The following is a 27,840-nucleotide window of genomic DNA, read 5'->3' as shown; positions in this document are numbered from 1 at the left end:
GCTGTATGTTTGGTGTTGTAAATGGCCACGTTATAGGGGGTAATTGTATACCTGGTACTTGTTGGTAGAGTTGAAGGGAATCTCTCCCACCTTGGGGTTTCTGTCTCTCATAGAGCGGACACACCCACAGGAGAGCTCGATACATTTCAACAGAGCAGACTCTGACGCGTCGCCAGCAGTGTCCCTCTACAAAACAACACAACATCAAACAGTCAGCAGGAGACAGTCTATTCACGTTGTCAGAATGGGTTGCTGACTGAAAATTGGTTTAGTATGTGACTACCCACATGAAAAAATACTATAGCATACAATGGTATAAATACTATAGTGTTCACTGTAGTGTTTTTGCGGACTTTAATGTAGTATTCACTGTAGTATTTACAGTTAACTATAGTATAAAAACTGTAGTAAAAGAAAACTGTAGTATATCCTATAGTAATTAATGTAGTGTTTTTGCAGATTGTAGTATACTGTATTATTTACTGTAGTGTTTTTGAGGGCATTACTTTGGTATTTACTATAATATTTTTGCTTAATTATCTTTGACATAGAAGTGGAGGCTTCTCCTTCAGAACACCTACTGGAGAAATACTAAAAGGGCACATTTTCCATAACTTGTAAGTAGGTAGAACACAATATGGCCTATAATTGGCATCTAGGTTTCTCAATTATGTCTGGCACAAATTATGATATGGGGGAGGGCAGGGTATATGCAAATTAAATACTGTAGTATTTACTATAGTCAAAAAAGTGTAGTGTTTTTGCAGACATTACTGTAGTATTTACTATAGTATTCTACAGTATACTACAACATTCTATAGTAAGTACTGCACATGATTGGAGGGATACTACAGTGTGTCGTATACTATTCTACCGTATACTATTGAACTATATAGTAAGTACTGTAGTATTCTATAGTAAACTGTAGTATTATTTCATGTGGGTATTGCTATTGTAACAGTTAGGAGGAATGAGTTTTGTGTTGTTAGATAAAATGTGGCCAGGTGTGTCTAAATTACACTTAGTCGCATGGTTAATGGTCATTGGGGCCCCTTTAAATCGGACGACAGACTCATACTGGATCAATCATTCCATTCCAGTCATTACTATGAGCCATCCTCCCCTCATCAGCCACCGCTGGTATGGGTGTATAGTGGCCATCCCCTACCTTGAGGATGGGGAACTTTTCCTGCCCAGCTTTGAACTCAGCGCGGTTGCAGAGCCCAGCCACGCAAGACAGTGTGTGCCATGTAGCTGAGCTCTTGTCAAAGGTGGCACCTGAAGGAAAACAGGAGATGCATTAGACTTACAGAGGGATGATTAATCTTTTCCAAAATTCCCAGAAATCCTAGTTGGAAGATTCCCAGATTTCCTGTATATTCCATCCTGATTCCGTGATAATTCAACCGGATTTCTGGAAAACCTGGGATTTCTGGAAAACCTGGGAATATTGGGAAAAATACCAGAATTTTGCAACCATAGATAATGTGACAGAGCTGAATTTGTATCTTTCTTCAGGATATTGTATAGCACACAGTATAGTATCTCTATTCATTTCTAGTATCTCTATTCTAAATTATTATATCAAAGCTCATTTAACAGAGCAGAGAAGCCCACTAATTCAACGGGTCTGGTTGAGTGTAGAAGGGACAGATGATGTCTGTTGGTGGTCTCACCAGACTGGTCCTCCGTAGTGTCGGCCTCATGGATCATGTTGTCAAACCACATGTGGGCCACGGTCATGCGGTTCTGGGTCAGGGTCCCTGTTTTGTCTGAACAGATGGTAGAGGTAGAACCCAGGGTCTCCACAGCTTCCAGATTCTTGACCAGGCAGTTCTTCTTTGCCATACGCTTGGCAGTGAGGGTGAGACACACCTGAGAGACGGAGGGAGGGAAGGAGGGAGGGAGAGTGGGATGGAGGGAGGGAAGGAGAGAGAAAGAGAAAGAAAGAGAGAGGTGGGAGGTAGAGGAGAGGAAATGGACGCAGATGGAGACAGACTGAAGGACATTACCGAGTCACCTTACCCCTATACATATCTACCCCTACCACTCCAGGATCCCTACATATTGACCCTGGAACTGACCCTGTATATAGCTCAATTACTTTCTCATGTTCTTCTTATTTCTATTTCTCATGAGTTTTTGTTCTACTTTACCTTATTTTATAGTACTACTGGTATTGATTACTGCATTGTTGTGAAAGAGCTTGCACGAAAGGCATTTCTGCACACGTGACAATAGAACTTGAAACTTGAGTAATGACAGAGTAATGGTCAAAGATGGACATATAGATGCAAAATCCTACTACAGAGCACAACTTTCATAGACTTTGGTGTAAATTATGAGATTTAGCAAGAGATTTGCATGGAGATTTAGAATTATAATTTGGCCCATATCCACAATACCAGTCCGTGGCCTGGGGTGGTCTAACGGTCTAGGTCGCTGCCTCTAGCACACATAAATGTACCACTGCCAGCATGGGTTTGAATCCGGCCCACTGCTCTTTCACTCACCAACTACAATAGTAGTCGGACTCACAGTGGCGGTCCCTGCGTCCTGTCCAGGGGGTGTACTTCAACATCAAGCACATCAAGCTGCCTCACTTAACAGAAACAGGAGATAGGCTACTGCCCTAGGCTATGGGCCATTCTGACTGGGACATTCAAGGCTTACTCACAGTGACGGTGGCCAGCAGGCCCTCTGGGACATTGGCCACGATGATGCCGATGAGGAAGATGACAGCCTCCAACCAGCTGTACCCCAGGATGATGGCCAGGATGAAGAAGGACACCCCCAGGAACACAGCCACGCCCGTGATCAGCTGGATGAAGTGCTCGATCTCCATGTTGATGGGAGTCTGGCCCGTCTCCAGCCCAGAGGCCAGGGTGGCAATACGACCCATCACTGTATGGTCACCGGTACCTACTACTACACCGTGGGCTGTGCCTGAGGGAGGGAGGAGGGAGGAGGAGGAGGGAGGGAGGGAGGGAGGGAGGGAGGGAGGGAGGGAGGGAGGGAGGGAGGGAGGGAGGGAGGGGAAGCAATTATTTAATTGAAGAAATAGGTCAGGTCCCCCTTCTAAAGAGGTCTTCTGACCTCAATGAGACTCTCTCGATAAATAAGTTAAATAAAAATAAATGAATGAAAAGAGGAAAGGATTTGTGCTACTGACCCTCCACACAGTTGGTTGAGAAGAAGGCGATGTTTCGAGTCTCCAGGGGGTTTTCATGGGTGAACTCTGTGGTACGTGTCTGAGGCTCTGACTCCCCAGTCAGAGAGGAGTTATCCACCTTCCCACACAGACAGAGGAAAGTTATCCAGTTGGACAGAAAGAAAGACAGACAGACAGACATAGAAAGACAGAGACAGAGAGAGAGAGAGATAAAGAGAGACAGCAACTAAGTAATCAACCTGGACAGATAGTAAGAAAGTGACCCTTGGACTCCCTCTCGTCTCCTCTCCTCACCTTGCAGCCCGCAGCGGAGACAACTCGGAGGTCGGCAGGGATCCGGTCTCCTCCTTTGATCTCCACCAGGTCTCCCCTCACCAATAGCTCTGCATTGATTGTCATCTTCTCTCCTTCCCTGATCACCAGGGCTTGCTGCCAGGGATGGAGGGATGGATAACAGAGAGGAGAGATGAAAGAGAGAGAGACAAAGGGGAGGATGAAACTATTTTAGACAAACATTCATTGGCAAATCCAAAGTTGGCTCAAATTATTAGTTGTGTTATGTTGGGTAAGCTTATTATGCTTCTCAAGTCAGTGTAAACCCACTTGAGGCACTCAAAGGAAATGAAATAACTTGAAATCGAAGAATATCTAAGCGATTTAAGCCTATTATAGCCTTTACACACTGTTGCGATGACCAAGCCATTGCTTGTGTCCCAAATGGCACCCTAATCCCTATATAATGCATTACCTTTACCAGGGCCCTGGGCTTGGTCAAAAGTAGTGCACTTTAAAGTGAATAGGACCCTGGTCAAAAGTGCACTATAAAGGGAATAGGGCCCATCTCATAGGGTGCCATTTGGGACGCTCACAAAGCAGTATACTGTGCTGTCTCAGCTCAGCTCACCTGAGGAACCATGTTCTTGAAGGAGTCCATGATTTTTGAGCTCTTGGCCTCTTGGTAGTAAGAGAAACAGCCAGTGATGATGACCACAGCTGACAGAACCACTCCCAGGTACAACTGTTATGGGAGAGGGAGGGAGGGAGGGAGGGAAAGAGAGAGAGGGAGGGAGAGGCAGGTAGAGCAGAATTAGGCCAATACCCGCTAATTATCAAAATCCAGAAAAGAGCCGTTAAATTCTATAACCACTTAAAAGGAAGCGATTCCCAAACCTTCCATAACAAAGCCATCACCTACAGAGAGATGAACTTGGAGAAGAGTCCCCTAAGTAAGCTGGTCCTGGGGCTCTGTTCAAACACAAACAGACCCCACAGAGCCCCAGGACAACAACAACAACAACACAAGTAGACCCAACCAAATCATGAGAAAACAAAAAGAGAATTACTTGACACATTGGAAAGAACAAACAAAAACACAGAGCAAACTAGAATGCTATTTGGCCCTAAACAGAGAGTACACAGTGGCAGAATACCTGACCACTGTGACTGACCCAAACTTAAGGAAAGCTTTGACTATGTACAGACTCAGTGAGCATAGCCTTGCTATTGAGAAAGGCCGCTGTAGGCAGACCTGGCTCTCAAGAGAAGACAGGCTATGTGCACACTGCCCACAAAATGAGGTGGAAACTGAGCTGCACTTCCTAACCTCCTGCCAAATGTATGACCATATTAGAGACACATATTTCCTTCAGATTACAGTGATCCACAAAGACAACAATTTGGATAAACTCCCTTATCTACTAGGTGAAAAACCACAGTGTGCCGTCACAGCTGCAAGATTTGTGACCTGTTGCCACAAGAAAAGGGCAACCAGTGAAGAACAAACACCATTGTAAATACAACCCATATTTATGTTTATTTATTTTCCCATATGTACTTTAACTATTTGCACATTGTTACAACACTGTATATAGACATAATATGACATTTGAAATGTCTTTATTCTTTTGGAACTTCTGAGTGTAATGTTTACTGTTAATATTTATTGTTTATTTCACTTTTGTTTACTATCTACTTCACTTGCTTTGGCAATGTTAACATATGTTTCCCATGCCAATAAAGCCCTTAAATTGAAAAATTGAATTGAATTGAGAGAGGGAGGTAAAGAAAGAGAGAGGGGGTAGAGAGAAAGAGGGAGGGAGAGAAAGAGGGAGAGAGAGGGAGGTAGAGAAAGAGAGAGATGGGTAGAGAGAGGAAGAGGGCTGTAGAGAGAGAGAGAGAGAGAGAGAGAGAGAGAGAGAGAGAGAGAGAGAGAGAGAGAGAGAGAGAGAGAGAGAGAGAGAGAGAGAGAGAGAGAGAGAGAGAGAGATAGAACAAGATGACTAGATGAAGGTTATTGGTGTTGCACTACAGTATATGGCATACAGTATATCAACATAATTGTGTGTGAAGGTGATGTTGATGATGATGATGATTGTTTTATCTGTGGTTGTATGTAGTATGTTTGCAACCAGGTTGCCAATGATGATGATGATAGACAGTGTTAGCTAATAACTGGACTGTAACTGTATAGCCTGGGTGGCAGTCTGTCTGTGCTATAACATGCCAACACCTTGTCACTCATTGCCAATTAAGGCCAGGGCAACTCTATGCAACCATGTTTGCTGAAGACACAACTGTTTATGGACCAGGCAATTCTGCAGGGCAGCTTAAAGAGGCTATTAACCAATGTCAAATGGGATAACCCAAAATAAATAAGTGCTAAAAAACTAAGAAAACCAAGGCAATGCTAATATGTACAAAGGAGAGAAGTAAGAAACAACCCTCCTTCCAGCTGACATTTGGCGGGACACCATTGTAGAGGTTTCAGAGGCTGTTAGGTGTACCGCCAGACATTCTCTCTTGGTTATCACACATTTCACCTCTGCAACAAAATCATTGGCATTCCCGTATGCTCAGAAGGATTGCGAAATATACGCCAGGGCAAATTCTAAAACAACTCTCACAAGCTCTCATCCATAGTCAAATTAACTACTGCTCTGTCGTCTGGGGTAATGCATGTGTTGGTTACCTAAAGAGCCTGCAAATAGCGCAAAACAAGGCAGCCAGAATGGTTCTGCAATGTGGTTACGAGAGGCCCTCCATAGAATTGCATACTGCACTCAAATGGCTGACTGTCAAGGAAATGATAGAAAACAATATACTAACTAACCCTTTTTAATAAAATTCACCACTCTGAAAGACCAACCACTATATATGATAAACTGGATATGGTCATAGACAAACACTCTCGTAACACACAGAGCAGAACCAAGGCCACGTATTGACCACCAATTCCCAATTTAGAGCTGGGCAAAATTGCTTTTAGTTTCAGGACAGTGAAATCCTGGAACTCTTTGCCAGAAAGTTCCAGAAACTTGTCAAATAGTTATTTTAAAAGAATAATTCACAAAGCACATTATTGAACAACTAGAATGGGTCTAAGAGGTTATTATGGTATGTGATGTTGTATTTAAATTTAAATTAATATGTGCACATGAGGTATGTGGGTGGGTGGGGGGCAGAGGCTTGGCGGGTGTAACTCGTAATATGTAAAGCTAATAGGAATGTGGATCTGTGTCTGTGTTTGCTTTTGTTGTTTTTCTGAATTTCTGTATGTTTTTTACATTTCTTAAGAACTCTTGGAAGACTAACCCTTGGTGGGTCAAACGAGATCCTAATAAAATTAAAATGAATCAGCACACACAGATCTGGGACCAGGTTGGTCATTGTGTAGTTAACACGACAGATGTTATACAGCCTAGCCTTGAGGCGGTTCTCACATTGTCATTGGCTGGCTCGTCCTCAGTGGCCACTTGGATACTGTAAGCCAGGAAGCAGAGGATGGCACCGATCCAGAGGAGCAAGGAGAAGCCCCCGAACAGCTGACGGCAGAACTTCACCCACTCTGGCGTGGTGGGAGGGGGTGTAAGGACGTTGGGCCCATCCCTGGCCAGCACCTCCAGAGCCTTGGCATTGGTCAAACCCTGGAAGACAATGAATGAATACTTTAATGTCCCGTAGGGAAATTTGCTTGGCAACATTACAGTCATTCCTGGCATACAAATAATACATTGCAAGACATACAACACTTCATACAACATGTATCACAGTCACTGATACAATCACTGTCCGTCAGCCAGCAAACAAACCATCACTACGGAGACAGTCACAACAACAAAATCATGTTTTCCGTTTCTATGGCCATTTTGGTTGTCATGTGTAGTGGGGCAGCTAAAGCATGGGATTCTGCCTTTTGTGATAGAAGCACCACATTTCACACACATCTAGGGCATGTCTGAAGAAGGGCGGCAGATAGCCTAGCGGTTAAGAGCGAATCCCCGAGCCGACTAGGTGAAAAATCTGTCGACGTGTGCTTGAGCAAGGCACTTATTGCTCCTGTAAGTCGCTCTGGGTAAGAGCGTCTGCTAAATGACTAAAATGTAAAATAAGTATTACAGTGCCAGTATAGTACCATTGCAGATTTTGTCCATCACCCCCTGGTGGCCATTCCCAATATGACAGCAAAACAACATTTTAGTTCTGTCTGAGAGAAAGTCAGTAGGATTAAAGATTAGATAGATAGACATCTCTCCATATGGGACCTATATTACTTAACTGATATTCACTGTAATACCATTGAACACCAGTAATAGAGATAGCATGTGGGGCTCCCATGTGGGACAGGGATGAGAACCCTATGGACTCAACTTGGACAAACATGGACCAAAGTAACAGTTGGGGGGGAGTTTATGTGTGTGTAGCATGGACAGAAAGCAGTAGTTAAGTAGAGATTAGATCAAGGCTGGGAGATTAAAGTGACTGGGCAGAGCAGAAGGGAAGGCAGCTGTATGTATGTGCATGTGTGTGTTACCCGAGCCAAGTCGACTGTGTAGCGTCTTTCCAGATCGTCTAATGATATCTTGTGATCATCCTGTGAAAGAACAGAATGATCTGACTAACTCAAATAAACCACAACCAGAAGGTCATTATTCAATATAAAAACGTACTGCACTGAGTTATTTACACGTGACAGCCTGACTACGTCCCAAATGGCACCCCTGGTACCCAGGCTAATTTGGCGCACTATTATTGACAAGTGCCCTATGGGTCCTGGTCAAAAGTTGTGCACTACATAGGTAATAGGGTGTTATCTGGGACGCACCCATAGACCGCCAGTTACACTTACCATGGACACCTCCTTCTTGAGCTCATCCAAGTCCCTCTCCTTCTTCCTCTTCTTTCCTCCTCCATTTTCGGCACCACTCTGAGGAATGAGGAGATTATCACATCAAACATAAACCCTTAACTCAAACCTCCCACATACAGAGGGAGAAGTATACATATAATTACATATAGCATGCTATAGAAATCATAAATAGAATGAATTATAGGATCCCTAGGGAAGTATATCCATGTTTATATTATATATTCATGTTCATCAAAAATAAACATTTCACTAATGTATCACTTGTAACAGTAGGATATCGTTATTCTGTGTGTTGGCTACTTTGTTCAAATATGGCGATGGAAAGTCTGAGTTCACATTAGTGTGTGTGTGTGTAGTTCAGATTGGAACAGTCACTGTTGAAGAATGCAGCATCATGGAAATCATCTGCTGCTGTCACTCTTTCTTTCCCAGCAGAACGTGTGAACGAGTGAAAGAGCGACAGAGAGAGTGAAAGAATGAGTGTGTGGGAGAGCGACACATTGAAAAATCAGTCGAAAAGAGTTTGAGAGTAGAGAGCTGGTGTAGTGCAGGAAATGTGCCCGATTTAGAGGAAATTGCTACTGTATGATATAACAGATAATCGCCAACACCTGCTAAAAACAAAAGTCAGCTGGAATTGAACAAGTTATACAACTGGAATTCTGTAATATGTGTGAATAGAGCTTTTGATAAGATATTGATGATATTAGTTATCTATGCTCTAATCCTACTTTCCAATGTGGTCACAAAATGCCTCAACACTGCGGCATATAGAACCGGCACCGACGTCACTGCAGACACTGTTCGAAAACCAGCTTAGATTTTCCATGATGTCTGTGGCTGTATGTGACATGTCTAGGGTTGCAAAATTCTGTTAATTTTCCCAAAATGCCCAGGTTTTCTAGATTTCCTGGTTGAAAGATTCCTGTAATCATACAGGAATGGAATAAGCAGGAAATCCCGAACTTTTTTGGAAGTTACAGGAATTAACCCCAACTCAACCATACGTACAGTATATTCATATGACAGACTGTGTATGTGTGTATAAAGCAGAGTTGAGGTCAATTCCTTTTCAATTCAGTCAATTCAGGAAGAAAACTTTAACTCAAATTCTCCTCAATGTTTCACTGTGAGAGAAACATTTTAATTTCAGTTTACTTTCTGAATTGAAATGGAATTGACCCCAACCCTGTTATGAAGGATAGAAAAATACCCCTCTATATGCATGAATAAATAAGTGAAGAGAACTTACCCCTTTCCCCATGCTTTCGGCGTTTCAACTCTAATTTGAAATGTGAAGGGCAGACCGTTCGTCCTGACAGACAGGTGACTGATCTCTAACACGTGGAAAAGACACTGATTACTTTTTTAGTGACTGGGACTGACACCCACCCCCCACTCCGCCCCTCTTGTCTCTGTCAGGGTAACCTGAATCTCCCCAGCACTAGCACCTGGAAACACAGAGGGGGCTCTGTTGTGGTACCTGCACCTGCTGCCCCCTCTGTGAGGAACAACCCCGAAGAGCACTGTTAAGGGCTAGCCCCTCTACTACCACTGCAAACAATAAGAAACAAACTATATTAACCTCATATGTACCATTAATGAAGAACCCTATTTTACAGTGATCATTTAGGACTTAATGAACCGGGCACTGAGCATAGAAAATATGACTTTCATCAAGAAGTAGATTACTTCAATTACTTTTCAAAATATATTTGAATCGAACAGACATGGAGAACACTAGTCATTTTCATATGGATTTATTTTATTCTCCTTTTACAACCAAGATGTGTTTGATGCTTTAATTTTTATTTACCTTCCCTTTACAACACATTTTACATAACAATCAAATGTGTATGATTAGTATAAGTATAAGCATTAAAATAAACGTAAACATTTAAGAGCTTGAAATTTCAAAGAAAGGAATGTTATCTAACAACCAACATAATACATCCAGTACACAATGCAGACAAGAAAACATTGTAAAGACATTTTAAAGCAGTTTGTTTTATGTCAGGAGTCCATGTGGCTGTACTGAGAAAGGAATGAAAGAAACATTCAAACTGATCACATCTGATGATGGATAGTTGGTTAAACAGCGATGGGGTGAACAGAACTATCTATTTTCTATTGGCTTAGTTAACCATGGTGTGGTTTTAACACACTCCATATGACCACAGTTAAAAGAACAAAAACACATTCAACACTAAACACTACACTAACCACCTCGCATAGCCTGTCAAGCATTCAGATCAGAAGCTCAGGGTAAGGACCTTGAAAGAGAGAGCTTTAGGGAGATATGAGCCATATCTTTAGCGATACATATAGACTTTGGCTTGGCTTAACACACAAGTCAAGTCTCTCTCTCTCCAAAGTATCTTCATCCCAGCAACAACCTGTTATTTTTTCCAATCACATTACCACCAGCAACATCTGGAGTTAACCTCCCTTATCCTCCTCATCATCATCTCCCTCACTGTGCGAGTGCCTCCTGTAGCCCCATGCAGCTTGCAACTTAAATGAAAAAATATTTATTTTCCGCCCCTGGAAAATATGCACCAAAAGAAACAGCCACACAGATCCCCCTCCATATACAAGGGCATCTATGTGATAAAATGTCATAAGAAGATACTATCACATATCTGCCTCCCATGTGTTTTTGTGCACTTCTTCAGTAAAATGTCTAATTATTTGCTTTACTTTAGAGTGACATACATGTACAGTGTTTATAATCTTTTGTTTGAAATAACAGTCTGACTAGACACACAGACACACACAAAACACGCACCTTTGCAACCGGCAGAGAGCTATAGCTAGATTAAAGTCTTCAATGAGAACTATTAACATGGATGATTCTGCCCAGTTTCCATCCCTGGCCAATAGGGGGCAGAAGAGAGCGACGTGGCATTCCAACCAGCAGAAAAGGTGGGTGAACGAACGTGCAGGGGTGTGGTGGCTTTGGTGGGTGAGTGAGAGGGACGTTGGTGATCAGGGGGGTGGAGGAGAGATGTGTCCATCACTGAGTTTGAAAAAGAGGGAGGAGGAGGAGGAGGAAAGAAAAGAAATAAAGAATTGCTGAGTTTGTTTGAGATGGGGTCTGGCTTTGTCTGATAGAGCTAGATAGAAGAGGCTTAAGTATAGAGTGGATTGGGTAGTCTATGAGGGAACATAGCTTAGCGTCACTAAAGGACACAGAGAGAGAGAGAGAGAGAGAGAGAGAGAGAGAGAGAGAGAGAGAGATGAGAGAGAGGGGGCTGGAGGGAGAGAAAGACAGTGTGTGTGCGTGAGAGAGAGATCGAGAGAGAGAGAGATCCAGTTACCAGCAAGTGCTAAAATAGGGGGGAGAAATGTGCAGAAGGGATTAACGGGACCAAAATAACACGGAGGAGTAGAAAGGAGGAGTATCCCTTTGTTGTCAGGGCCTGAGAATGTCCACTGGCTGTCAACGTGACGTCATGTCAAGGACTCAGTCACAGAAGTCAAAGCAGTCTGCGTCCAAAATGGCACCCTATACCCTAAATAGTGCACTACTTTTGACCATAGCCCTATGGGCCCTGGTGAAAAGTAGTGCACTATATAGGAAATAGTGGGCCATTTGGGATGTACTCTCAGACACAAACAAACAAGTATTTTCCTCCTCTGCTTTAAATTGCAGCTGTTACAGTAAGCCTGTATCTACTACACCCTTATAGACAGGAATAACCTAACCTCCAGCTTGCAGTGACAGAAATGCAGTGACAGAAAGGCAGCACAGCACAGCGGTCTCCATTAGCTGAAATATGAAGGGAATGAATTACCCGGTGATATGAACTTCGATTTGAACCCATCTACACAAGCTAAGAGCTAGGAATCATATTTCTCTCACTCACTATGATTCGTCCAGTGCAGGGTGCACTCAAACTCTTCACACCACTCACATTTGATCTGATTGAGCACTGACCAGCAACCAGAAGCAGGAAGCATTAACAGAAGTTTCAGGAACTATCTATGCTCTATACATTAGCCTGGTGGATCCGTATGTTACACTGCATGTCTATGCTGGGTCTGCTCTGCTTGATGCTAGCTGAAGGGGTTATGAGTATGTTCTGCCTCATCATACAAAACACTGAACTTGGTAGGACTACTCTTTTATAGGCAGGACTTAATGAGATAATGAGATAGGAGAAGTGCATCAAGAGGTGGGGCAGAAGGAAAGGGGTGTGGTCTAAAGGGGTGTGACTTATGGAAGCTGAAGCAGTCGAGTGGGAGGAAGTCAAGTCTTTGAGAAATAAGATTCAGAAAATCTATGAGAGAGATAGGAAAGAGAGGATTAGAAAGAGTTAGCATTAAACGTGCTCCCAGTGAAAGAGGAGAAAGAAGAGAGAAGTCAGTGTGAGGGCAAGTCAAAGTTTGACAGATCATAGGGCTCAGGTCAAAGTAGTGCACTATGTATAGAATAGGGTGCCATTTGGGACACAAACAAAAATAACACATTGGGTGGTCCCTGTAGCCAGGACTCTCTGATGTGTGTCGGACAGGCGTAGTAGAGAAATACTGCCTTGCATCACATCTAAGATGTCAGAATGAACGGGCAAACTTGTGAATAGCTTTTAAGATTTTGTCATCAAACCAGCAGTCAGATGCCATTTGATTTGGTTCAAATGGCATGTTTCATGACCTGACAGTAGTAGTTGGAGTGCTTTACTTCCATTGATTGAGTTATCATATTTTTTTTATCACTATTGTGTCAATGTTCACCCCAGTGTGGCATTGAGATCATGATGAATATACTTTGGAGTTGTAAAGGCTTAGATCTTGTGGGAAAGAATATACTGTTATAGACAGACTAAGGCTGCCTCCGAAATAGCACCCTATTCCCTATTTAGTGCACTGCACTACTTTTGACCAGGGCCCATAGGGCTCTGGTCAAAAGTAGTGCACTATGTAGGGAATATGGTGCTATTTGGGACACAGCCTTACAGTTCTTTGAGACTGCCTCTTTAAGGTCCTCCGCTGCCTCCCTCTCCAGTATGATCCTCATTCACTTATTTCAGGGTCAGTTTTTTGGAGAGCTGGGACAGGGATAGGAAACTGGTTGATTTGGCCGAGGCGGACCCACCCCCTTTCCCCTCCCCCTCTTTTTCCCACTTAGAGAGCTCCAGCTCGATGGTCATCAGCACCCTCCCAGGCCCTTCCCCCTTGGGTGAGTCCCCTCCCCCTGTTCCTGCTCTCTCTGGCTGTCTCAATACTTTGGGCAGGGCTGTGTGTTGGGACTCTAGCTCTCTGCTCCCCGTATCCTATTTCTTATCCTTGCGCGACTCCTGCTTCTTCTTTTCTGAGGCGGCGGCCTTCAGCTTGGACGGGTCTCCGATGGAGAGAGTTGGGCCCTGTGGAGAGGAGGAGGGAACAGGGGAGGAGAGGAGTCACTTCAGGAGGAAAGGAGGAGGGTGAGAAAGGAGAGAAGGGGAGAGGGAGGGGGAGAGAAGTAGTGTTAGCACGGGGGAGATGGGGGAGATCGATGGGCATGTTAACAATGATGCAATAGATGGATTAGGATTGAAGGAGGGAGGGAGGTATTTACATTAGAGCAGAGAGAGAGAGGTACATTTAGGAGAAAAAGAGAGAAAGAGTCATATTTAGGAGGTAAGGGGGAGGCAAGTGACGGGTGGCGGTCTCCAGGGCTGCAAGGGGTGACAAAACAGGCATTGATGAGTTAGGGACAGAGTGACAGGACTGCTACAGTCAGATCTAACATCTGACACAGGACTGCTACACATCTATTTCCAACATAGCAGGCCCTCTTAAAATGCAGCTTTGAGTCACTTTTACCAATCAACACCCAGACATGCACCAATCACAGATGCATCAGTTCACACATGCATTGCCATCAGTTCACTCAAACACATTCATCTACCGAATGGACCATGACAATTACAACCAATAACATCTTTCTGCAAACCCTCATCTTACTGGAGCTAAGGACGTGGGAGCAAGGGAGTGGACTGGGAAGGTAAGGGCTCAGTAGAGAGGCCACCTGCAAGAGGAAAGTGGCCTCTGAGTTAGTGAAAAGGAAAGGTCAGAGCAATCTAATGTAATTACTTCACTGAAAAGCAAGTGCTAACATAAAGAGGCACTGGGCTGCTATGGAAAGGGTAAACGGTCAAGTACATGGCTCTAGCTACAGTGCCCATGGACAGATATTACGTCCAAAATGGCACCCTATTCCCTATATAGTGCACTACTTAGTCAAAAGTAGTGTACTTCATAGGGAATAGGTTGCCATTTGGGACGTAAACAGAAAAGGGGGTTAGGAGCTAAGCTAAGTTCCTTACTAAATAGAGATAGAGACCGGTAGAGGTAGAGATTGATTAGAGGATGGATCAGTTAAACAGAAACAGATCCAAAAACTAACAACTGGCTGTTCACCTGTGGAGAGAGAGACAGAACAAGAAAAGACAGAAAGAAAGGAAGAAAGAAAGAAAGAGGGGCTTCTCACGGCCACCCGGATGGAGAAGAGGAAGGGTAGACAGACAAGAGAAGAAGGAGGGAGGACAAGAAAGAGGATGAGACTGAAAAGAAAGGGGGAGACCGGGACTAGATGAAGGGAATGTGAGTGAGCTAGTGAGTGAGTGAGAGGGAGGAATGGAGAGAATGGGTGGGGATGGTTTGTTAGCTGGGATCAATATTGAGTGCACTCTATTATCATTCCAGTACAGCCTGTTGTGTGCTGTGTGCTGCTTCAGGCTCCAGTCAGCTACCAATACTCTCTCTCCCACTCTGCCTCCCTCCCCTAATGGAGTAATGGTGAACGAAGATGCCACACGATGGTGGTTTCATTCTAAATGGCACCCTATTCCCTATATAGTGCACTACTTTTGACCAGAGCCCATAGGGAATAGGGTGCCATTTGGGATGCATGCAATGAGATTCTCGCAGCTTTGTTGTGCAAGCCCAGCAAATAAAAATAACCCAGATACAGTGGCTGATACAGATTGTGTGGAGTCAGCGTAGCACTAAATAAGGCCTGTTCGATCAAACGGCATGTTTTACAAGTGCAAGTAAACCCTATATATGAAAACCCTGTTTATGTCCCAAATGGCACCCTATTCCTTAGGACTACTTTTGACCAGGGCCCATAAGGCTCTGGTCATAAGTAGTGCACTATGTAGGGAATAGGGTGCAATTTGGGAAGTAGATAAGGCCTGTTTGATAAAACAGCACATCTTACAAATGTAAGTTAACCCTATATATGAAAACCCTGTAAACACGTTTACACACTGTATAGTTTAAAATAGAGGAGCCATAGTGAGGAGAAGGCTGTTTTGATTTTATTTTTTTCGCACCATGAAATTAATTGCTCATGGTGAATATGTGTATAAGGCAACTCCGTCAGAATTTCAGCAACTGTCCTTTTGACTGTGAGCTATATTATTAATTTATGCACCCAAGCTCCATGCAATTTGTGCAACTGACTGCAACTCAAGTGCAACCTGACAATCAGTCATTTGACAACGTGTGCATCCCAAATAGCACCCTATATAGTGCACTACCTTTGACCAGGACCCTTGCCATTTGGGATGCAGACATTACACTACTTTTGACCAGGGCTCTGGTAAAAAGTAGTAGTGGACTATATAGGGAATAGTGTTCCATTTTGGACACAGTCAGTGAGAGCTGTGGGGAGAGGAGAATGAGAGTGCACTCTAATGCTGAGGTAAACCCTGACTCTAATCCCTGACCTCTGACACTGTACAGACCCCCAGCCACACGCCACTGACACAGTAGCTGCATACCTGATTGATTCCTGAACAATACTGTGAGTAAACAAACTACACACCAAACTGTCCCTTGTAGTGTTGCAAAATTCCGTAAACTTTCCCAAAATGTTCAGGTTTTCCAGAAATCCTGGTTCTGGAAAACTTGGGAAAGTTACCAGGATTTAGCAATCCTAGACCCTTGGCTACTTCCATTAAGATGTCTTAGTGAATTGATCAATACCTTAGGATGTCATTTACCAGCATACATCATCATTCTATTTGACATGGAATATCTCTCTCGCAATATAGAAAATAATTTAACTTAATTTGCCCTGGGAGGAACCACCGGTAATACCAAAAGCATACAAGAAAGAATGAATGTTATATTAATCAAATACTAAGGCCGCATCCCAAATGGCACCCAATTCCATATAGTGCACTACACTAGTCAAATGTAACACACTATATAGGGAATAGGGTGCCATTTGGGATGCATCCACCCCCTTGCCTTGCACTTATCCCCAGTGTGACTGTGTGACTCAGTGTAATTTGGGATATCTGTGAGCCAATAATAGGGCCAGTGATTTTCATTTGACTCACAGGAAGTAGAATCAGTAGGTCTCCCTCTGTCTCTACTTTCTCTCCCACTGAGAGCAACTCAGTTCCATTCACAGGGAATTGAATTACTGTACAACACGACCTTGCTGCAGCCATTTCACAAGTGTGGCTGGTGTTAGGTGAAGTTCACCCATTTTTACATGTGGCCTTTTCACTCTTTCTGTTTCTTGTAGTTGATTCCCCAAACTGTTTAATATTTTGTTTCGTTACAGAGAAAATTAGTAGACACATTTTGCTGAGATCACTTGCCATTGACTACAGTGCATTGTGAAAATGTGTCCAAATCATTCCATTCTGAATGCTGTCTCTGCACTAAATTACGCCCCCCCCCCCAAAAAAAAAATAACATCACTGTCCCATAAATCCATAGTTGCATCTTTTTGTTGTTGTAAACAGCATCATTCAAACATGGATTTATGGCACAATGGATTTATTTTTCTCAAAAATGTTGCGCAGAGACATTATTCAGAATGGGATTCTGATGTATTATGAGTTGGTGTGGAGTGTTTTAGAATGTTTTATAATATGCTTTAGAAATATTTGCATATTGCATTATAAATCAATATAGCAAGTGGTGGTTACATTTACAAGTGGTGGTTACATTTACATTTTAGTCATTTAGCAGACGCTCTTATCCAGAGCGACTTACAGTTAGTGAGTGCATATTTTTTTTGTTCATACTGGCCCCCAGTGGGAAACGAACCCACAACCCTGGCGTTGCAAGCGCCATGCTGAGCTACACGGGGCCTTTCACACCAATTTTCTCTGTAATTAAACAAAATATAAAAAAAGACTGTATGGGGAATAAACTACAAACACAGAAAAGTGAAAATAAGGCCACGTAAAAATGGGTAAACTTCCCGACTATTTACCCATTGTATTGTGTTTGTTTAGCCCTTGAGGAGGGGAGGGGCGGTAATTTAGCTCTTAAGCTTTTGGGCGACTGGCTGTGGTTTTAAAGCGTTCCAACACTGATGACTGTTTCGTTTAATAGCAGGAGAGGACTATTAAATGTGTTTGCTTTGGTGGCGCAATAATGCATTCCTCTTATGTTGATTCCGGATTGAATCGTTTTTGCTCTGTGGCAGTCTTACTAACAATACTGCTCTGCAGTGTGGCTCAGTGGCTGTGTCTAACCAAGTTGCTATGGTATGAGCTGTCATATAGGTGTTGTACTCTTACATGACTTGAGTTGTACGGTACTTGTGTGCTGTAGTTGTGAGCTGCTGTTGTCGTTGTGTGGTTGTGAGTGAGCCGACGACGAGAGGACTTGCCTGTCTCTGCTGTGATCCCTCTTTACCCTTCCCTTTCTTTCCATGTTTGCTGGAGGAAACAAAAGAGAACAGTGTCAAGTGGATGTCACACCTCTCCCTCTAGTGGCCAAAGCGATATACTGCTTCTGTTACAGTATACTACTCCTTTTTAATTTCATCACAGATAACCGAACAGCACTGACTCTCCAGGTAGGTTAGGAGACAACGTCATAGATACAGAAGTAGAATGGAACTAAATTATCATGGAAATGATGCATTGCCGTACCAGGCTAGCCATAGTGAGTGTCCCCATGAGTACCAGTCAAATTGCCATGGTCAGAGGTTCCAAGTCTGTTCTATTTATATGATCATAGACTGACTGTAAAACTTGATTAGTGGTCAACTTAGTGCCACCTGTGGCCTGGGTAGTGTAGCGGTAACGCCGCAGCCTCCGGCACATGTTTGACACAACCACTTTCCCCACTGTCATCCTCTCTCTCTCTATCAGTTCAATAAAATCTGAAAAATACCTTAAACAATATATTTACTAACAAAAAAAAAAACTTTGTGCCACCTAGTGCCAGCTAAACCATACAGGTGTCCAGACCGGGGATGGGCTCAGGCTTTGGCCACAGACCCAGGCACAGGGGCACTGACCTGACACTGAGGTTGAAGACTCTGCGGGCCACCAGGAACCTCATGAGATAATAAATTACAACGATGAGCAACAGCAGACCCAGCACTGCACCGATGATGGACCCTGTGATCACTCCGGCCTGGATGGGAACTGAGAGAGAGAAGGGAAGGGAGGGAGAGAGAGAGAGAGAATGAGGGAGAGGGGAGAAAGAGAAAGATCAGGAGGAAAAAGCAGAGGAATGAAGAGGAAAACTACAAACAAAGAGAAAGCAAGACAAGGACAGTCTACTTGCCATTCTAGGGATTCTATATGTAATTATATAGCCTGGTCCCTGATCAGTTTGTGCCATCATGCCACTCCTTGTCATGCCAAACATGCTTGGCATGACAAGGAGCGCATGCATGACAAGGAGTGGCAAGGAGGGGCATGGAAAATGGCATGATGGCCCAAACAGACCGATACCCAGGCTAGTAATTCAATGCTCTCACCCTTCTCAAAGACCAGCAGTCTGACACTGGAGGCGCGTCCCACTATGTCAGGTGGGTTCTTGGCGTCGCAGGTGAAGGTGCCGTTGTCTCCGAAGTCTAGGTTCTTGAGCAGGATGGATCCGTCCCGGCGACCAGGGTTCCCCACAAACTCCAGCCTGTCTCTGAAGGGTCCCTTGTTGTCTACGTAGGGAGCTCCACCGGTGTAGTGGAAGATCTGTAGTACGGAAGACCGGAAAAGGGATTCAGTTTCTTGTCTGCTTTTATATCTAGGCTAGCCTGGATGCCAGTCTGTTTCTGCTCTCTTGCCAACTCCTTATGGAACTGTCATGCCAAAATGTTGTTGACAAGAGAGCAGAAACAGATCTGAGACCAGACTACATCTAGGCTAAAGATGACATGAATTGTTAGATACGGTACAGATGAAATGTGCTAAAATAAACAACTGTGTTAGAGAGAAAGGGACAGGAGGGAGAAGGAAGGAAGGGGGTGATATCGTTTCAGAGGGAGAGAGGCAAGAGGTGGATGAAGGCGGAGGAGAGAAGGAGAGTGAGATAATGAAAGTAGGAGAGAGGGACAAGGGGGATATGGGAGGGTGAGATTGGGGGCCAAGGAGGGCAAGGCACAGCGAGAAGAGAGAGAGCTGGCACCAGGTGAGATGAGGGGAATGAGAAGGAAATGAAAAAGAAGTGATAGGTTAGCATCCCAAATGGCACCCTATACCCTATGTAGTGCACTACTTTTGACCAGGACCCATAGGGTGCATTATATATAAGGAACAGGCTCATAGGGCTCTGGTTAAAAGCAATGCACTATGTATGCACTCACTAACAATGAAAAATGTATGCACTCACTAACTGTAAGTCGCTCTGGATAAGAGCGTCTGCTAAATGATTAAAATGTTTTTTTTAAATGCACTATGTAGGGAATAGGGTGCCATTTGGGACGCATCCATAGAGGAGGCTAGAGGAGGATAATGATAGAGGAGAGTATATATGTACAGAGATGGCGTCCCTGGCACCGTCGGCCCGGTAGCTCCAGGAGAAGGTGACGTCATCGGAGGTCCAGCGCCAGGAGAAGAAGGAGCAGGACAGACGGATGTCGGAACCCACCAGGGCGTGCCGCTCCCAACCCGTGTAGATGACGATGGCCTCGGACTGCTGGGGCACTACAGGGGTTAAGACACAGGGTTAAATAGGAAAGATCAGCACCCATGTGGTCCATCATTACCTTCTTCACACTTCCTTGTTTGAACTATTACCATTTGTTACCTCCAAAATACCATTGTACCATTGCCTATATGTACGTTTCTACCATTGTAAATGTTTATGGTGGTTTCAATAAAAATATATAAACACGAAAGATCATCACTGCATGTTTCAAAACTATTCTGGGGATATAAAGGATTTACGTACTATGAAAACAGACAAGAGGATAGAATGTACTTGGGCACACATGGTTAAATAAGAAACATATGCATTACACACTTAAAAAATGTGCCCCTGGGATGTAAGACAGAGACAAGGGTTTTCATTTTCAGTTGCAAGGGTTTCTTCCAGACTATGGTTCCAGTAGACTATTGTGGAGTCTACCATTAAACAAACACAACCTTCAAAACTATTCTTCTGTCGATGTACCATTTAATTTACTATGAAAAGACAGTCAAGAGGACAACATGTTCAAGTTCATTTCAATGTCTTTCAGTTGCAAAGCCTTAAGTCTTTCATTCGATCCCTTTTGTATACACTTCAAAATCCATACCCACACACAACCACTATTTATCCAAGGTTCAAATGAGCTATGAACATGTGCAATGATGGCATGCAGCAAGGATTGGCGCTGATAATATCTAAAAAGTACAACATAACTACCCACAGATTATAAATAGCTTATGTTATGTCCTTGAAATATGAAGTTAAATTCTATATTTGCCATAAAATCAATATATCACTTCCATCGTAAATGCAATTAGTACTGCAGTACAACAACCACCACCAATGATGTAATGGCATCTACAAACATTGCTATCATCAATTATTATCACTAGTATTTTGGGGTATTTGGTATTCCGTTTGATTCAAGATTTTGACCCAAGATACTGACTCACACACAAATCACATTCAAATATCTAAAGATGCACATTTCAAATTTTCACATGTAGAAACCAAAACTCCAGCGTCCTTGAATAAATGATGTCAGCCAACATAGAACTTGTCAATGGATTAAGACTTGATGTTTTTAATTACATTTTGACAAAGCTGCAACAATCGGGAAAGGAAAGAAGATGATCTCTGCTCAAGTGTAGAAATGCTGTCAATACACTGTCTGAGTGAGTCCCAAAATTGATGCCCTCATCTTAACTTTGTGAGCCTTACGGAATGAACTCTGTATAAGAGAAACACGGATGAAGAACAAGATGTTTCTGTAGTTATAACAATAATAGTCACAACAATATAACATCCGTATAACAACGTATTACAAGACTAATCATCTGCACAGGTTCTTTTACTTCCTTTCCCTTTAATTAATTAATTAATTAAGTAATGCACCAATAACGCAGAACCCAGAGTGAACAAGATTCAGTGACCCACGGGATTAGTTTAATGTACAGCTGTGAATGAAATACCAAGCATGTATATAATGCTTTTTATAAGAAAAGAAAAGAAAGCATACGAGATCATTCATCATAAATGTTATTAATTCAAATTGTATCACCGACACTATGTGAACTTTAACCTTTAACTCAAGATGATGATAAAGATAAGGCAACATTTTTCACATGCAACTTTAAAGCAGATCAGAAGGTTTAATCATATAATTAACATATTAGAAGTATATTTTTAACCATAAATCAAAACAATTATATGCGGTTACAATTTACATTACAGCGGACTTATTACTGTGTAGTTATTCCTATAATTACAGTGTAGCAAGTATTGTAATGAACCATGGTACTTAGGGTTAGGACTAAGGTTAGGGATATATTAAGAAAAATTAAATACTTTTTACCTATTCCCAGGAGTACGACCGACGCTAGCGCCAAAATGGTCAGCATGGTTCCTGACTCTTTGGGTTCCTCAAGTGATGTTGCAGACCTCACTGGATGCTGCAGAAGAGTCCCACTATGAAGTGATGGCGAGTTAGAAGGACAGAGGGGTGCAGGGTTCCAGGACAGAGGGCTTCACAACAGGACAACAGTGTCCCAGGGTTTATAACCAACCACACCCCTCGCTCTCCACGGCCCGGCCCATTCCTCCCTCTCTCCACCTCTTTCTTTCTCTCCAATCTCATTGAAACAAATCAAACAATCAACCCCTTTGAAGACCAAAATAAACAACTTTTACATTCAAGAGTGATATTAAGATGCAGTGAAAAGCAACATACTGTATAAAGACACTGATCAAATTCACTGAAGTAGCAGTCAAAGCTTGAGTCAAATTTACACAAATCTGCACTACTAGATGACACCATCGTGTATATTCCTGAATATCATTACTTTATTTTCTTACTAGCACTGATTTTGCTGATAGCTGCTTCATTGTGGAACGTTTTTTACGTGCAATGACTGATATGTGGTTGTCTTGCCTACCTTAGTTGAATGCACAGACTTACTGAATGACCAAAATGTTCATGACTTGTGTGTGATAGCATAGGATGTATGCACATTATACGGACTGTATTTCTAAAGGGCTGATGTGATGTCTAAGATGTGATGTGTGAATACACATGGATGGAAACGTGTGTGTGTGTGTGTGTGTGTGTGTGTGTGTGTGTGTGTGTGTGTGTGTGTGTGTGTGTTGGGGTCCTGTCTTGTCCTCTCCTCCCGTCATCCCCGTCTCTCCTTTCCCTGCACTTTCACCGGGATGGAGAAGGATGGAAAACAAAGGCCCAAGTCTTCCCTCTCTCCCTTTCTCTCTCCTCCCTCTCTCCGGATTCCTGCCTGTTTGCTGACGTCTAGCAGTCAAACAATGGAGGGAGAGAGGGACAGGGGCACAGGGGGTGACTGGCGTGTCTCTGTCTGTCAATGGTGCTTTCTTCCTCTCCAACCTCCTCCCTCTCTCTCTCTCTCTCTCCATCCAGACAAAGCTCTGTATTCTCCTCCCACCTCCCTCTGCCGAGTGCCTACTTGGCTTATTCCTGTAAAACCGACACAGAGAGAGAGAGTGGGGAGAGACCAGCTACACATACATACACATACATATACATATATATACAGTGGGGAGAACAAGTATTTGATACACTGCCGATTTTGCAGGTTTTCCTACTTACAAAGCATGTAGAGGTCTGTAATTTTTATCATAGGTACACTTCAACTGTGAGAGACGGAATCTAAAACAAAAATCCAGAAAATTACATTGTATGATTTTTAAGTAATTAATTTGCATTTTATTGCATGACATAAGTATTTGATCACCTACCAACCAGTAAGAATTCCGGCTCTCACAGACCTGTTAGTTTTTCTTTAAGAAGCCCTCCTGTTCTCCACTCATTACCTGTATTAACTGCACCTGTTTGAACTCGTTACCTGTATAAAAGACACCTGTCCACACACTCAAACAGACTCCAACCTCTCCACAATGGCCAAGACCAGAGAGCTGTGTAAGGACATCAGGGATAACATTGTAGACCTGCACAAGGCTGGGATGGGCTACAGGACAATAGGCAAGCAGCTTGGTGAGAAGGCAACAACTGTTGGCGCAATTATTAGAAAATGGAAGAAGTTCAAGACGACAGTCAATCACCCTCGGTCTGGGGCTCCATGCAAGATCTCACCTCGTGGGGCATCAATGATCATGAGGAAGGTGAGGGATCAGCCCAGAACTACACGGCAGGACCTGGTCAATTACCTGAAGAGAGTTGGGACCACAGTCTCAAAGAAAACCATTAGAAACACACTACGCCGTCATGGATTAAAATCCTGCAGCGCACGCAAGGTCCCCCTGCTCAAGCCAGCGCATGTCCAGGCCCGTCTGAAGTTTGCCAATGACCATCTGGATGATCCAGAGGAGGAATGGGAGAAGGTCATGTGGTCTGATGAGACAAAAATAGAGCTTTTTGGTCTAAACTCCACTCGCCGTGTTTGGAGGAAGAAGGAGGATGAGTACAACCCCAAGAACACCATCCCAACCGTGAAGCATGGAGGTGGAAACATCATTCTTTGGGGATGCTTTTCTGCAAAGGGGACAGGATGACTGCACCGTATTGAGGGGAGGATGGATGGGGCCATGTATCGCGAGATCTTGGCCAACAACCTCCTTCCCTCAGTAAGAGCATTGAAGATGGGTCGTGGCTGGGTCTTCCAGCATGACAACGACCCGAAACACACAGCCAGGGCAACTAAGGAGTGGCTCCGTAAGAAGCATCTCAAGGTCGTGGAGTGGCCTAGCCAGTCTCCAGACCTGAACCCAATAGAAAATCTTTGGAGGGAGCTGAAAGTCCGTATTGCCCAGCGACAGCCCCGAAACCTGAAGGATCTGGAGAAGGTCTGTATGGAGGAGTGGGCCAAAATCCCTGCTGCAGTGTGTGCAAACCTGGTCAAGACCTACAGGAAACGTATGATCTCTGTAATTGCAAACAAAGGTTTCTGTACCAAATATTAAGTTCTGCTTTTCTGATGTATCAAATTGTCACGGTTTCGGCCGAGGCTGCCTCTCTCCCTTGTTCGGGCAGGCTTCGGCGTTCGTCGTCTCCGGAATTCTAGCTGCCACCGTTCTATGTTCTGTGTTTCCTGTTTGATTAGTTTGTCTGTTAGCCACACCTGTTTTGTGTTAGGTCTCATTATGCACCCTATTTAGTTCCCTGTTTGTGTGTATAGTGTTGTGTGTAATTGTCGCTTGTCAGATGGTTGCGTAGCTGTGTTATTTTCCAGTACGCCAGGATTAGTAGTGTCCTCCTCTGTTTAGGAGAGTTTTGCGCACTGTGTTTTCGTGCGATCGTGTGTTGACGCCTGTGCGCGTCTGTTTGGCCTCCTGCCGTTTGTGGATTATTTTTGCATAGTAAAGTCTTGTTGGACTGTACCTCTGCTTCTGCGCCTGATTCCCCACCACACCATCACTACATCGTTGACAGAATTACACACCACAAACATGGAATCAGCGGGAGCCGAAGCAGCGCCGACGAGACTGGAGGTCCAGGTTCGGGAGCAACAGGAACAGATCCTCCAGATGGGAACCGCCCTGCAGGAGGTAATCACCACGCTCCGAGGCTGGGGCGCACCTCCAACACCTTCCTCATCGCCAGCCCAGCCAGCACCATCGGCCAGCCTGCCCATTCCAGCGCCAGAACACCGAGGGATCCGACTCGCTCTCCCGAGGGCCTACGACGGAACCGCGGCTGGGTGTCAGGGATTCCTCCTCCAGGTGGAGTTGTACCTGGCCACCGTACACCCGGCACCCTCGGGGCATGAGAGCGTGTCTGCCCTGATATCCTGCCTGTCCGGGAAGGCGTTGGAATGGGCCAACGCGGAGTGGAGGAAGATCGACGCCGCGAGTATCACCTACGACGAGTTCTCCCGCCGCTTTAGGGCGGTGTTCGACCATCCCCCGGAGGGAAAGCGGCGAGGGAGCGTCTGGTCTTCCTCCGGCAGGGAGGAGGAGTGCTCAGGAATTCGCGCTTGAATTCCGTACTCTAGCGGCTGATGCAGGGTGGAATGAGCGGGCCCTCGTCGATATATATCGATGTAGCCTAAGAGAGGACGTCCGTAGGGAGCTGGCCTGTAGGGACACCAGTCTCTCTTTCGACCAGCTGGTCGACATGTCAATCAGGTTAGATAACCTATTGGCCACCCGCGGACGTCCTGAGGGGGTCCGTCCATTTCACCCTCCAGCGCATCCGAGCCGTGTCCCATGGAGCTCGGGGGCGCTGGCGCTAGAGATAGGAGGAGTCGGCAGGTGAGGGGTCCATCCACTGCACCAACTGTGGTCGGGGAGGACACACCGCGGCTAGGTGCTGGGGATGGCCTCCTCGGGGAGATGACGACAGGTCCCGCACTGGGGATTCCCTCCAGGTGAGTAGGCGCCCCACTCACCCAGAGCTCACTGTTGCCCATTTTTGTATGCCTGTGCGTTTTCCGCAGGTGGCACCTCATTCCCAGTATAAGGCGCTGGTAGATTCAGGCGCGGCTGGGAATTTTATTGATAAGAAGTTTTGTTTAGAGTTAGGTTTCCCCTTCTCCCTGTTGATGTTCCTTTTCCCGTTCACGCCCTAGATAGTCGTCCGTTGGGTACGGGCTTAATCAGGGAGGTCACGGCGCCACTTAGGATGTGTGCGCAGGGGAGTCATCAGGAGATAATTCAACTGTTTCTGATTGACTCTCCTGCGTATCCGGTGGTGCTGGGCATGCCCTGGTTAAGTACCCATAACCCCGTTATTTCGTGGCAGGAGAGGGCTCTGATGGAGTGGTCTGCTCAGTGTGTGGGTAGATGTTTGGGCGTTTCCATAGGGGCTACCTCGGTGGAGAGTCCAAACCAGGTGCCCGCATTGCACATTCCACCTGAGTATGGGGATTTGGCTATTGCGTTTAGTAAGGCGAGGGCGACGCAGTTGCCACCCCATAGGCAGGGGGATTGTGCGATAGACCTTCAGGCAGGAGCTGCGCTCCCACGGAGTCATGTGTATCCTCTGTCTCAGGAGGAGAAGAAAGCTATGGAGGTTTACATAGACGAATCACTGAGACAAGGATACATACGGCCGTCCACTTCCCCCGCGTCCTCGAGTTTCTTTTTTGTGAAGAAAAAGGATGGGGGTTTGCGTCCGTGCATCGATTACCGTGGTCTCAATCAGATTACGGTGAAGTATAGTTATCCACTCCCGCTGATTGCGACCATGACTGAGTCGTTGCATGGGGCGCGTTTCTTCACGAAATTAGATCTCAGGAGCGCGTACAACTTGGTGCGCATCAGGAAGGATGATGAATGGAAAACAGCCTTTAGTACCACCTCGTGCCATTACGAGTATCTAGTCATGCCGTACGGGTTGATGAATGCTCCGTCAGTTTTCCAATCATTCGTGGATGAGATCTTCAGGGACATGCAGGGACAGGGAGTCGTGGTGTACATAGATGACATTCTCGTGTACTCACCTACCCGTGTCGAGCATGTGGCCCTGGTGCGCAGGGTGTTGCGGAGGCTGGTGGAGCACGACCTGTATGTGAAGGCAGAGAAGTGTCTGTTTTTCCAGGAGTCGATTTCCTTTTTGGGGTATCAGTTGTCTGCGTCAGGGGTGAAGATGGAGGTAGACCGAGTGTCAGCCGTGCGTAATTGGCAAACACCAACCACTGTGAAAGAGGTGCAGCAGTTTTTGGGGTTTGCGAATTACTACCGGAGGTTTATCCGGGGTTTTGGGCAAGTGGCAGCTCCCATCACGTCTCTCTTAAAGGGGGGCCCGGTGCGTCTGCAGTGGTCAGTCGAGGCGGACAGGGCGTTTGAGAAGCTGAAGGACCTGTTCACCTCGGCTCCGGTGCTGGCGCATCCGGATCCCTCTTTACCATTTCAGGTAGAGGTGGACGCGTCTGAGGCCGGTATTGGCGCCGTGCTTTCACAACGGTCAGGCGCGCCACCTAAACTCCGCCCCTGTGCCTTCTATTCCAAGAAGCTCAGCCCGGCGGAGCGAAATTATGACGTAGGGGACAGGGAGCTGTTAGCTGTGGTACAGGCCCTTAAGGTGTGGAGGCACTGGCTTGAGGGGGCTCAACACCCTTTCCTCATTTTGACGGACCACCGTAACCTGGAGTACATCCGGGCAGCGAGGAGGCTGAACCCTCGACAGGCTAGATGGAGTATGTTTTTGACCCGT

At 44.8% G+C, this 27,840-nt stretch overlaps 2 protein-coding genes across 4 annotated transcripts in view; both read right to left on the bottom strand.

Annotated features, from left to right (window-relative positions):
- The window catches only part of LOC121581286 (sodium/potassium-transporting ATPase subunit alpha-2-like), a 32,226-nt gene extending 22,532 nt beyond the window's left edge, over window positions 1-9,694 (bottom strand). Inside the window, exons 1-11 of the mRNA XM_045224746.1 lie at window positions 9,571-9,694; window positions 8,298-8,375; window positions 7,983-8,042; window positions 6,892-7,095; window positions 4,077-4,190; window positions 3,467-3,601; window positions 3,173-3,290; window positions 2,678-2,946; window positions 1,677-1,875; window positions 1,169-1,278; window positions 52-186 (exon numbers count right to left, since the gene is read on the bottom strand). Of these exons, the coding sequence (XP_045080681.1) occupies window positions 52-186; window positions 1,169-1,278; window positions 1,677-1,875; window positions 2,678-2,946; window positions 3,173-3,290; window positions 3,467-3,601; window positions 4,077-4,190; window positions 6,892-7,095; window positions 7,983-8,042; window positions 8,298-8,375; window positions 9,571-9,582 (1,434 nt within the window). The 5' untranslated portion in view covers window positions 9,583-9,694. The remainder of the gene's footprint in view (window positions 1-51; window positions 187-1,168; window positions 1,279-1,676; window positions 1,876-2,677; window positions 2,947-3,172; window positions 3,291-3,466; window positions 3,602-4,076; window positions 4,191-6,891; window positions 7,096-7,982; window positions 8,043-8,297; window positions 8,376-9,570) is intronic.
- Window positions 9,695-10,062: 368 nt separating this feature from the next.
- mpz (myelin protein zero) lies at window positions 10,063-22,247 on the bottom strand. Of its 3 annotated transcripts, none has more exons than XM_045224743.1 (6): window positions 22,057-22,246; window positions 20,049-20,215; window positions 19,051-19,264; window positions 18,583-18,712; window positions 17,947-17,995; window positions 10,063-13,684 (listed from the first exon to the last, which is right to left on the bottom strand). In XM_045224743.1, the coding sequence occupies exons 1-6, from the start codon at window positions 22,100-22,102 to the stop codon at window positions 13,595-13,597; spliced, it is 696 nt and encodes a 231-aa protein (XP_045080678.1). In that variant the 5' UTR covers window positions 22,103-22,246; the 3' UTR covers window positions 10,063-13,594. The 3 variants fall into 3 exon arrangements, with proteins under 3 accessions (XP_045080678.1, XP_045080680.1, XP_045080679.1); XM_045224745.1 differs by having other exon boundaries at window positions 10,063-11,337; XM_045224744.1 differs by lacking the exon at window positions 10,063-13,684 and adding an exon at window positions 13,737-13,978 and having other exon boundaries at window positions 22,057-22,247.
- Between the last annotated feature and the right edge of the window lie 5,593 nt (window positions 22,248-27,840).

This window comes from Coregonus clupeaformis, chromosome 14 (assembly GCF_020615455.1).
Source record: "Coregonus clupeaformis isolate EN_2021a chromosome 14, ASM2061545v1, whole genome shotgun sequence".
NCBI classification, from domain to species: Eukaryota; Metazoa; Chordata; class Actinopteri; order Salmoniformes; family Salmonidae; genus Coregonus; species Coregonus clupeaformis.
This window is presented reverse-complemented; position numbering and strand designations above follow the sequence as displayed.